This window comes from Eurosta solidaginis, chromosome 4 (genome assembly GCF_040869045.1).
Source record: "Eurosta solidaginis isolate ZX-2024a chromosome 4, ASM4086904v1, whole genome shotgun sequence".
Taxonomy (NCBI): domain Eukaryota; kingdom Metazoa; phylum Arthropoda; class Insecta; order Diptera; family Tephritidae; genus Eurosta; species Eurosta solidaginis.
Genome location: NC_090322.1, coordinates 256,878,037 through 256,890,519, shown reverse-complemented (window position 1 = coordinate 256,890,519; position 12,483 = coordinate 256,878,037). Strand labels below are relative to the sequence as shown.

Below are 12,483 nucleotides of genomic sequence, written 5' to 3'. Positions count from 1 at the left end.
AAGTACTGGCGTATATATAAAACATAGATATTTAAAAAAAATTTGGGATTTTATTCGAAAACTATAAAACTATACTTGTTGCTTATTGACCAGACTGAGGTAAAGTGAAGAAACATTGCAAAACCAAAAAAAAATTAACACTATAACAAATTTAAGAGAAAAAATAATTTAACATTAAAACAAATTTAAGAAGTTTACGCACAGAATTTTACGGATGAATTTTCTTAAAAAGATATTAAACATTTCCAGGTAGGTTTTACATTTACATTGGCCCCAAATCGGTAATCGCAAATGAGTCACTTGAAAGCGTTTACATTGGGCTCATACGCATTTCACTTCCCCGTGTTGCATTTGGAATTTTTCACCCAAACTTATGCATTTGGTGCAGTGTAAATGTAGCATTAGACTATTAGTAATTTGTGCATATTCTGGTTGGCCATTTAGATATGATGCATTTCGAGCTAATCAGCTACTCACACAAAAACATCCAACCCTACTACTCTGGTGGTTAACGTGTGTTTAAAATATTTTAAGGAAACAAATTGGTTGGCTGTGCTTTATAGGGATGTAACGAAGCTTCGATTTCGATACTGAAATGTCGAAACTACAGAATGATTTAAACCTTTAATTTCGAATTCGGTTATGGTTGTTTCTGATTTCTCTCGTTTTATAATTTATGAGGCCTTTGTGGAATTTATATTTATCTTTAGTAAAAAATTCTAGATTTAAAATTAGCGATGGGTGAAGCTTTAATTGAGCTCTCATCTCGTTTAAAACAAGCGGAAATATTATTGTATTCCTTTGAGTAGCACTGACTTAGTGAGGTGGGTAGGGATTGTGTGAAGTTTTTCTGCTATTGCCCGGGCTCTGAACATGAACAGAGCAAAAAGCAGGATCGTAACATAAAAAAGTAACAGCATTTCTCATGCTCTGCGGCGAGCTACTTCAGGTTTTAAAACAGAGCAAATAGCAGAATAAAAACTGCAAATGAAAACTCAAAATGGGAGTATGAAACAGAACAAAGCAAAATACTAGCACAGGGCCTAACATTTTGCAATATCACAAAGTCAGTTTCAGAAAAAAAAATATTTGGTGTGGGTATAAAACTGGACTTGGAACATCCATCCTTGGCCGCTTTTCCCACACAACTCCTCAATAGTTCTGCATTGATTCCGAAACTACTACGGAATAACTCGGGGATAGTTCCAAAAATATACCGACATCTCCCCTAATTAATTCTAAAAAATAAAACCAGCATGGTCACCAAAGTCAAAATCAGTTGCAAAACTATTCAAAGTGTTTCCTTGATTGAAGCCGAAAACAATACCGAAATAATCCCGGATTCCTTTCGATATGAGTTACACTGCTCATTTCCAATATTGTGTTAGAATTATGTAGATTTCATATACTTAAATACATAACGATTAAAAACAATTAAGAAGTGACTGTTCGCAGTTCGAGTCGGGATCCCTTCAACTTTTTATATAAAATCTTTGTCGTGATGGGGTCAAAGGCTATTCAAAAACGATCATAAAATAAATATTCTATCCTGCTCCGAATTCCAAACTTCGCTAACCCTAAGACTCCGTCGCCAAAATATCTGGTACACTTTCAATTGCGCAGAAAAGTATGCAACATTTAGTAACATATGGTCATAGGAATACCTAACCGTCTTATCAGACAATTTTTACACAAACCAAACATACTATTGGATGAATGCCTTCTAAGACCTTACTTAATGATGCTAATCAATTTACAATGAAACAATACCAATCATCATACATTATTTACAAAACATCAGAGAATTAAAATTTGCAATAATATTTGTTCTGATCAGAGAATTTTTTGGTAACAGACGAACAGAGAAAATGGTTAAGAGAATTTTCTGTTACGTCTTGCGACATATTAAGTTAACATGCATTTGGGGAAACATGGGGAATTGCAAGACGTGTCACATGCAAATGGATCGTAACTGAAAATCCGCTATAAAACTCCTTCTCTCGTAAAAATTCTCTGGTAAAAGTTTAGCAGTTAGGCTGTTATTCCTTGTGACCCAATGGTACCAAATGTTGCATACTTTCCTGCGCACTTCATATTGTTTTAGATATTTTTTTGGCGATGGAGTTTTAGCGTTAACGAATGTTGGAATTTCGGGGCTGGTTTCGGTTGGCGAAAACTCGCTACCGTAGCATCACTATTAGGTAGCATAAGTCTGGGGGTTTTTTTAACCACATGGCGCGCCCATCGATACGGAAATCGATACGGTACTTGCTATTTGCGTCAGCATAATTAACGAGCATATTTCCAGGCGCAATAACATGAACAAAAGCCGCGCGCTTTGTATTATAGTCTTTCACACCATATAAATGACAAAAAACCATATCTGGCTAACAAAAAAGTCAGTTGTATGCAATTTAGCGAAGGCTTAGAGACACAAATTTACAGCAAAAAGAAAAAACATACTCAGCCTGAACAATGGCATGCTTTGAAGTTTTATAGTTTTATAGGGAAATGACCGATTGGATAGAATGCAAATTTCTAAAGCAATTTTTTTTTTCACAGCTTTAGCGCATAGTTTGTAGATTGGAAATAAAAAACCTTTAGTTTTTAATAAATAATAAACAGATCCAATAAATTTAGCGATGCTTTAGTTCAGCAGACAATATCAACCAAAATTACTCATAGCATATTGCGTCAGACAACATATTGAGTTATTGCAACAACATTTTGTGTAAGGCAACAATATGTTACATCATTCACAATTGCATAGACAGTAAACACAATAGGAATTATGCACATATAACCACATTGTCAGTATGAACTTAGAATGCAATTAAATTCAATAGACGCAAAATATGTAGCCATTTATAATATGAGCCAGAGTACTTTGGCTTCAAAATGTCTCTAACATTTAGTCAGCCGTATTTGAGTGCGACATGGTGCGTGAACAAATGTAAGTAAGCCTGTAATCAAAGCAAATGTTGCATGCAACATGAATATAGCGCAGAAGGCATTGAAGTCTGTAAAGACTGCAAATATTACTCAATTGTTGGTTATTTCATATGAATTCAAGTGAACCTCCAGTCATAATATATGCACATATGTGTGTACATACTTGTGTACGAATTTTGTTAAGGGAATCAACGTTGTATGTGCTGTGACCTTTTTATTTGCCCTTTTTGTTTACCAAAATTGCAATGACTTCATTTGCGACCAACGAAGCGACACACGCATAGCGAATGATATAAGTAGTAAATCTAATGTTTTGGCATTTTAAGAATAGCATGTGCATGGGTGTGTGTGGAGTGATACCAGCAAGCACTGCCAGTATTTGAGGTAATGTAAATATACATACATATATAGAAAGTCGTGAGTCAATTGTGGTTGCAGTGCAGCTGCTGTCTCTTTGCTTAATTTTCACGACTGAGCGGATAATTGCTTTTGCCACAAACTACTACCCAACAACAAACGCGCATACGGTCACTCATACGCCATGGTGGCACCAGAGATCTTCCAAGTAGGGATGTTAGGCAGAGATGTATGAACATAATCAATACTGGAAAATAGGGTAATAAGAGCTAGTAGTAGCAACAACTCCCCAGTGAAGAGTTCTATCGCCGCTTCTTTGAGTTGTAGTAGTGAACTCGATAAAAACGTTATTAACGCTGTTTCAGATGCGTTTCCCTCAAAAGTACGGCTAATTTTACTCCCTCCCTCCCTACAAAAATAAAATGGCGTTATACATATGTATGTAAATGTGTAGCATTTAATCGGAATCGAACTCCTTAGAAAAAGGTGGGAATTTTGTCTGTATAGAAAAAGAAACAAACCAGATCGCATCTGAGCGAACTCTCGCATTTCATACATAAGGTACCATATCTTGACATCTAGATAAACTGCAAGCTATCCTGGAAAATTAACATAAATTGCAGGCTGGAAAGGGCCTGCTTATATCCATTAAAAGAACATTTATCAAAAACTGGTGTCTAAATCTTAAACACGTGGTGTGACTTTCTGCTGCAGATTAACGTATTGGGGAGATAGAATGGTGGCCTGCCTTGGACAAATAACAAAATATTAAACAGCTGGTGGCCTACCACACCGTATGCCCTGGGTTCACACTCCGGGCAAAGCAACATCGAAATTTTAGAAAAAAAGTTTTTCAATTAGAAGAACATTTTTCTAAGCGGGGTCGCCCCTCGGCAGTGTTTGGCAAGCGCTCCGAGTGTATTTCTGCCATGAAAAGCTCTCAGTGAAAACTCTCTGCCTTGCAGATGCCGTTCGAAGTCGGCATAAAACACCTAGATCCCGTCCAGCCAATTTGTAGGGAAAATCAAAAGAAGCACGACACAAATTGGAAGAGAAGCTCGGCCTAAAATCTCTTCGGAGGCTATCGCGCCTTACATTTATTTATTTTTAAACAGCTGAATAAGGCACAGCGGCCAGCCTTGGAATTGATAACCAGATTGCTAAAATTGTGCCCAACTGATGTACTAAACATGATCATTACCATTTACATCTGGACCTTAACATACGTGAAACTCCAATCCAGCAGCCAGTTAGAATTCGTGAGTGCGACCATTGGAGCACCTGCGGGCTCTCCGGTGTGGTTTCGACATCAAACTATCTCGCGTCGTACCTAAGTTTTGACGGGAGTTAGAAGGTGAGGCCCGATCAAAGCTACAGAAAAAATTTAGAAACATTGTTTTTTTAATTTAGATATAAGTTTTTCTAAGCGGGGTCGCCCCAGTCCGAGTGTATTTCTGCCATGAAAAGCTTTTCAGTGAAAACTCATCTGCCTTGCAGATGTCATTCAGAATCGACATAAAACATGTATAAAATGAGCACGACGAAAATCGGAAGAGAAGCTCGGCCTAAATCCCTTCGGAGATATATCGCGTCTTGTATTTGTTTATATTTATTTCACTAGAGCGCCGAGATGTATCATCAATTCACATCATTCAAAATATACATATATAACAGATTCCAGGATATAGCTATCTGTAACTGCCACTCCGTGGACGACTGTAGGGCAGCTATACAAATCTGACAGACTTATGATATGAAATAAACTTAGAATTTTCCAAACAGATCTAAGACGGAAATCTTAGAATTGCTGCCACAATTATATCACACTGTCCGCTGGATATACCCGCTGAGAGAATAGGGATCCCATTCAACAGCATATGCAGTCGTTGTGGTGCAGGGAACTTAAAAGACATAGGTACACACAATTTGGGAAATTTCCCAAATCTATCACACATAAGGTTTCAAACTTTGGGCAGCTATATACGGTCGGAACTTGCGAAAACTGCTAAATGTGGCATAAATTACGCCAACGACAACAGGATCTAGAAGCTAATGTATAAAAATTGCACCTGTCCGCTAGTTATTGTATCCGGGTAGCTTAGCAACCAACCAATACAGGGGAATGATCTGGAATACTACTAGCTTCTACCCTCTGCTCTCTACGCACGAAGACAGTAAAACGTAATACTTTGTTGAATTAAAAATTCAACATTGCTAGCAACTCGATCTATTTTTCAAATATTATTAGCCTTTTGTCGAATGGACTGTACGTACTGATGTATGAAATCAAGTATTTTTTCTCTTATTTTCTTCCAATAACTGCAGCAATAGAAGTAAGAAGCTCCTTCCCATACATCAACCATGCAACCACACATACGCTCTCAATACTTAACTGCATCTACCACCACATGACTTAAGAGATACCAGTGATCTATTTACCGATTAAAAAAAGAGCTAAACTAAAACCACGTCCCGATATTTTAAGTTCTGCTGTTGGATGATCTAACGTTTTTGTGACCTTTGGTTTCTATATAAAAGCCACCGGTGGTGGTTAGGTTAGGTTGAACTGGCCGGTCCATGAGGACCTCATATAGACTGAATGAGTCCGTAGTGTTACCAGGACCTATGTTATAAAATAACTCCGTCCTCTTGGCAAATACTAGAAACTTTCTAGGACATATGCCACTTGCTGATTCTAGACCTGAAAGCTGTATTACTGCTAATAGCTGGAGCCCTAGGCTTACAAGCCCAGGGCACGGGCACAAAACGGTTGTGGTAACTTAAAAACGAGGTTTTCCTTTATCCTCCTATACGTTTGTGTACATTTTGTACTTTCCTCAGGCCTACAATTCAAAATCCCCTAACTTCCAGAATATAAAGTTTTTCTGCGCATACTCCTTTTTGCGTGTGCATTTTTTAGTATTTTAAGAAGCATTTGAATTTTCCTCTTTGGGTCATACTGAGTAATATTGTCCATGGGACCATAGGTCTGAAATGAATTTCGAGCCTACCTAATTTTGATAGAAGATTTTTTATCCCAATCCGAATCCGAATTTGACAGTTATTTTCATGTATTTTATTTGTGAGAGCCGCTATTCGGATTGGGAAAATTTTCTAACAAAATTTGGGAATCTCGAAATACACTTCCGACCTATGGTCCCGCGGACAATATTACCAAGTATGACCCATAGATTCCGAAACTGGATGTGCCCTTGCAACAATAAATTTGACCCACCCTAGTGTACGTACTGTAAAAAAAAAACTGGATAAAATGGACAGTAAATTCTGCATCGAGACTTTTACTTTTACCTAACAGTAGTATGTGTGACTTTCCAAACACCACCACGCAATTGTTCAAGTGCCCGTTTTCAGACGAGACGCAATCAGCTTCAGTCTGCGGTACCTCCTTCAACACAGTAATAAGTATATATATATATGAGAGTAGTTGTTGGTCAGTGCTAGCTAAGCGTCGTTTCCACATCACATTTAGCTCACCCGCGCTGTCCATTAGCAACTTGTATACTTACTAAATACCGTATCCCATAGGTAACGCCACACAATAATTGCACACTGACTCATATGTGTGTGAGGAAAAAAAAATTTTTGAACAATGAAAAATTGTGGTAAAAGCAAAAATAAAAATAGAAAATAATTGCACAAAATAGAGAGCCACAAAAAATTCATTGCACTTGCTCCACACTGGGTATGAGAATCCCCATGAAAAGAAAACCGTGCGAGTACTCCACTTGTGTACTTCGCGTGCAACGGCGAAGGACCCGGTGTGTAGCAAATTGCTCACAGCAATTAAAAATCCTCACACCCGGAGCCTAGACACAGTCGTTGGCATCATGTTTGCTAATTTTTTCTATTGGCTACTTTAATTTTTATATATTACTCGCCCCTATAATTTAATGAGGCAGCTACTTAAGCAATTTGCTAGTTGGTAATTTATTGTTTATTTATTTTTATTGCCTGAATCTTTTACATTTGTGTTCCAAGATTTATTGAGAAGACCTAAAAACTTATTTAAAACACTGCAAGAAAGCTAACAGAACTCAGATTATCAATTTATCTGTTTGAAAATTATTTTGTTCAGCATGCTTTGTTTTTGTAATAGAATTAAAAGTATAAGCACATAAGCTGATAAGCACGCCTACGTGAATAGCCTAAATGTTAAATTTACATTTAGAAAAGAGCTAAATCCAAATTATTAAATTTTTCTAAATCCAAAAGCATTCTATGCATGATGCAAAGTTTGCATTATTTTTCGTGTAAATATTACATTTAAATAATGTAAAAACTACAAACTTTTCTTGCTTATTTCAAGTTAGCCACATAAGCAAAAACAGTATTGGGGCTTCTTTGCTTCTTATAATTCACAAGTCATAATACATAATAACTCCTAATTCATAAATCATAGCTCGTAATTCATAATTCATAAATCATAATTCATTATTTATAATTCGTCATTCATAACTCATAGTTAATAATTCAGTACTCATAATTCTTAATTTGCCGTTTATAATTCTTCATAATTCATGATGCGTAATTCACAATTTATAGGTCATAACTCGTAATTCATAAATTATAATTTATAATTCATAACTAAAATATTATACAATAAATTACTAGTTCATGATGCGTAATACATAAGCCTGGTTCATAATCCAAAAATCATATATCGGAATTCATTATTCGTCATCCATAATTCATTTATAATGAATTATAATCCATAATTTATAATTCTAATTCATCACTCATAATTCAAATAATTCATAAGTCCTGTATTCTTAAAATACAACTGAAAATCATAGCGTAATGGAATGAGTAAACGATGTCCGAACAATCTTCGGACGCTCATTAGAATTGAATACAGAACTAAGATCACGGTTACTCTACGATTTTATGTAATTGTAATCTCAGATGCCGATAACTCGATAGCAGAGCCTTCTCGCACCTGCAACCATAGCCATTGAGATGCCCCTCACATTTAGTTTGCTTATACTGGTCTAGGAAAATTTTACCGACTTTAGGATTTTTAGCAGCTTGGCCGTATGTGTTATCGTAGCCCCTGTGACAGCATACTTATATGTATATGTGCACGTCACAACATCCGTAAAAAAGTTTCGCCATGAATATCAATAATGGTGGCTTGAATGGACCGTTATCACATTTATATATATTATGTGCTGATATAAGGTGCCCACGGTATGAGGGACGAAAAATTTCGGAGATAACGACAAGAACATTCCGCAACAAATATCCTATTGGCGAAAGTGTGAGTGCCTTAAATACAAATTTTCCGGCACATATAGCGGTAGCAGTTCCTTGGGCGAATGTTGGGTTCAAAGATATTTCGGTGTAAGAGGATGAGGAGCAGCTCCGACGTAAAAGATTTCCTTCGAGAATGAGAGTTTTTGATCCATACAGGATAAACTGAACGGAATATTGAACCGGCTTTCGCTTTATTGTACTTGTTTAGTAAGTATTTGCGCGTTTCCGTGACATAACAATTAGAAGGGAAACTCGGCCCAAAATCTCTTCGGAGATTATCGCGCCTTACATTTTTATTTTTGTTTATTTTTAACTTATGGTGAAGACTTATATTTTTCAACATCCTGTCCCACTGCTTTTCTCTCACGTCCTTTCTTTCCTCTGAATCTGTACTAATACCTCTCTCTACTTCTTTAACTCTTTATTTTTCTTCCTCTCCCTTTTTCTTGCCTCCAACCTCTCATTCTTCCTCCAACCCTCCATCTGGTCATACTTCTGCCTTTCCCTGCCCCTATCCTCTTTCCATCCTTCTCAATGTCCTTTTAGAGGTGATTAGAAAGCACCATGTCGTATGTTCGTTTTCTCCGTTTGAATGACAAGCCATTTAGGCAATGCTTGGCCCTGTTGTAAAATTAAACATTTTAACATGTTTTTAATGTAATTACTATAAAGAAATACCCCCATGTAAATCTGTTGCAAAAGCATGCAATTTTAAGACTTGAGCTGAGAAAATCGGCCCTATAGATTGTCTGCTTAGCCACAAGAGCTCAGACGCTTATATTTTATATGTAACTAGCTTTACCAGGCGCACTTTGTAACGCCCGAGATCGAATGGATGTTGCGTTATTTTTTCTGTTTTGTTTGTTGATAATTTAATTTATTTTTCTGTAAATTGAATTGAATTTTGTACGCATATTTTGGGGAAATTCTCTGTTAAAACATTTTATTCTTGTATCTTATTGTATCTTATTTTATATTATTGTATTGCTTTTACCGCTGATGATTGTTGCTTTGGTTACATTCCGAAGGCAATCCTTTTGGTTCTAAGGAGTATAGAAATTCATTTGGATAATTCACAATTTTATCTTCATCTGTAACTGTGTCGATCGATTTATATTTCGTCACTTCACCAGGAAATTGATTTTGAAAGTGGTCATTTATTTTGTTAACATGATCATTTTTGGGAGCTAAGAGAGTTCTTTCGCATAGCCAAAAAACAAAAACATTTAAATTTAAAGTTCTTAATTCTGAAATATGAAAAACTTTCGTCTTGATCGAAGGAACCTCGAGCCAAAATTTGGTGATGATCGAAGTATAGCAAACACGTTTTCATAGGGAACACACACACAGAATTTGATTTTTATAGAAGATGTAGATAGACTGAAGCTAAACAATTTTATAAAGCGGCAGATTACTAAACGTCCAAAAGGCATACCAGCTAAACTCAACAATGCAGTCAAAGTTTAGGTGTTAAAATAACTTAAGTTTGTATGGCAGCCATAGTTTTTCCCCATTCCACATTTTATTGGAGGTTTTAGGACTTAACGTCCTTACCAATTTTAATTATCCTACAATTAGGACATCCAGATATATGCAGTATAATATATTCCATTTGTATGGGAGGTGCCACGCCCCCTTTTTCCCAATTCCATATTTTCTTGGTGGTGTTAAGGATTGACCTCAAATAACTCCTTACTGAATTTCAATGTTCTGGCATGTATACCTTCAAAGTTATGCAGTACCAAAGATTCCATTTGAATGGGAGGTTCCACGCCCCCTTTTTCCCAATTCCGCATTTTCTTCGTGGTGTTAGGGATTGACCTCATATAACTCCTTACTGAATTTCAATGTTCTGGCATGTATACCTTCAAAGTTATGCAGTACCAAAGATTCCATTTGAATGGGAGGTTCCACGCCCCCTTTTTCCCAATTCCGCATTTTCTTCGTGGTGTTAGGGATTGACCTCATATAACTCCTTACTGAATTTCAAAGTTCTGGCATGTATACTTTCAAAGTTATGCAGTACCAAAGATTCCATTTGAATGGGAGGTTCCACTCCCCCTTTTTCCCAATTCCGCCTTTTCTTGGTGGTGTTAGGGATTGACCTCATATAACTCCTTACTGAATTTCAATGTCCTGGCATGTATACCTTCAAAGTTATGCATTACTAAAGATTCCATTTGTATGGGAGGTGCCACGGCCCCTTTCTCCAAATTCCGCATTTTCTTGGTGGTGTTAGGGATTGACCTCATATAACTCCTCATTCAATTTCAATGTTCTGGCATATATACCTTCAAAGGTATGCAGTACCAAAGATTCCATTTGTATGGGAGGTGCCACGCCCCTTTTATATATCGAAATTATTTTTAGCCTAAAACCTTCCCGTTGATCGAAGGGACCCATAACCAAAATTTGGTGATGATTGATGTGTGGGCAATACGTTTCCATAGCGAACACACACACACACAGAATTTGATTTATATATGGCTAAACCGATTTGGGATTTCAAAATCAACTAACCATCATCTCTCCTTCCTGTATCTTTCCTAAAAATTTCATGGCAATCTGTCGAGCCGTTCTGGAGTTATGGAGTGACAATCAAAATGTACACTTCTTTTTATATATATAGATAAAATTCACGATACTAAACGAATTCACTTACGTATTTGTTCATTACTGTGTAAAACTTTTAGCCACGCTGATGACTAGCACAGCAGCTATTTCCCCATACCAAATAATACAAGAACAAGTTCGTCCTTGGTGTTAACATATCTATATCATTACATTTAACAATCGAATTAAAAATTAAAAATAGAAAATATCGAACTCACATCCGAGTTCGACAGACGCAATTGTATTTGTGATTTCTTTGTGATTTGATTTCGATTAGCTTCAATTGATTTCACTTTTCATTGCTTTTAGTGCTAATTGATGGAGTGGACACATCCACCATGACACGAGACCAATTGGAGCAGTTTGCATTGAAATTGAAAGAGGAGATGGAACGTGAACGTGAAGAGCGCAACTTCTTTCAATTGGAACGAGATAAAATACGAACATTCTGGGAAATCACAAGAGGACAATTGGGTATGTGTGAGATGAATGTGACAAATAGAAAAGGGTGCTTCTTATTGATTACTTTTATATTTGTAAATAAAATAGAGGAATCGCGCACTGAGATACGTAACAAGGATCATGAAGTTGAGATGGCACAGGAGTTGGCCGACATTGATACCAAACATATTATGCAACAGATGAAACATTTGCAATATGAAAATCAAGGAAAAGTTGGTGAGATACGCGCTGAGGCAATGACTCAGTTAAAGCTAGCACAGGAAGATCATGTGGCACAAGAACAAGAATTACTTAAAGATAAACGCGAATTACGCAGATTATTGCGCGAACGCGAAGACACGTTTGATCTACAAGTACAACAGCTGAAGATGAAACATAACGATGACTTGGCGTGAGTATGTGGTTATATGTGAAAACGAGGGGGCACTACGATTAGTTAGCTTCCTGAAAAATCAGCGTACTCGAACCGAGCTGCGAGAAGTAAGCGGCCGTCTCGGAAATGAAAGACATCGGAGCGCCCCAACGGTCGATATTCTTCACAGCATTCTAAGGAGAATTGACCAAGAACATTCTTGGCGGCGCCGATCTCGTCAAACGGCGCGAGAGTATGGTTGGCTGGAGGACGTAACACTATTGTCGTCACAGAGCTCTCAGGAGGGGGTTGCGTTCCAGAACCAGAAGGGCTGGGGTGAGAATGTTGCACAGAAAATATATTGGCAAATTTTCACGACGAACCAATTACATCACCTTAGGTCATCCCTTTATATCCGCTTTTAGGAGGGCCCTGTAAAGAACTTTCTAATGTATACTACAGACGAAGATTAA

At 37.0% G+C, this 12,483-nt stretch overlaps 1 protein-coding gene across 1 annotated transcript in view; it reads left to right on the top strand.

Moving 5' to 3' along the window:
- Gas8 (Growth arrest specific protein 8) overlaps positions 1 to 12,483 on the top strand; it is a 40,067-nt gene that overhangs the window by 25,847 nt on the left and 1,737 nt on the right. Inside the window, exons 3-4 of the mRNA XM_067780971.1 lie at positions 11,506 to 11,670; positions 11,746 to 12,049. Of these exons, the coding sequence (XP_067637072.1) occupies positions 11,506 to 11,670; positions 11,746 to 12,049 (469 nt within the window). The remainder of the gene's footprint in view (positions 1 to 11,505; positions 11,671 to 11,745; positions 12,050 to 12,483) is intronic.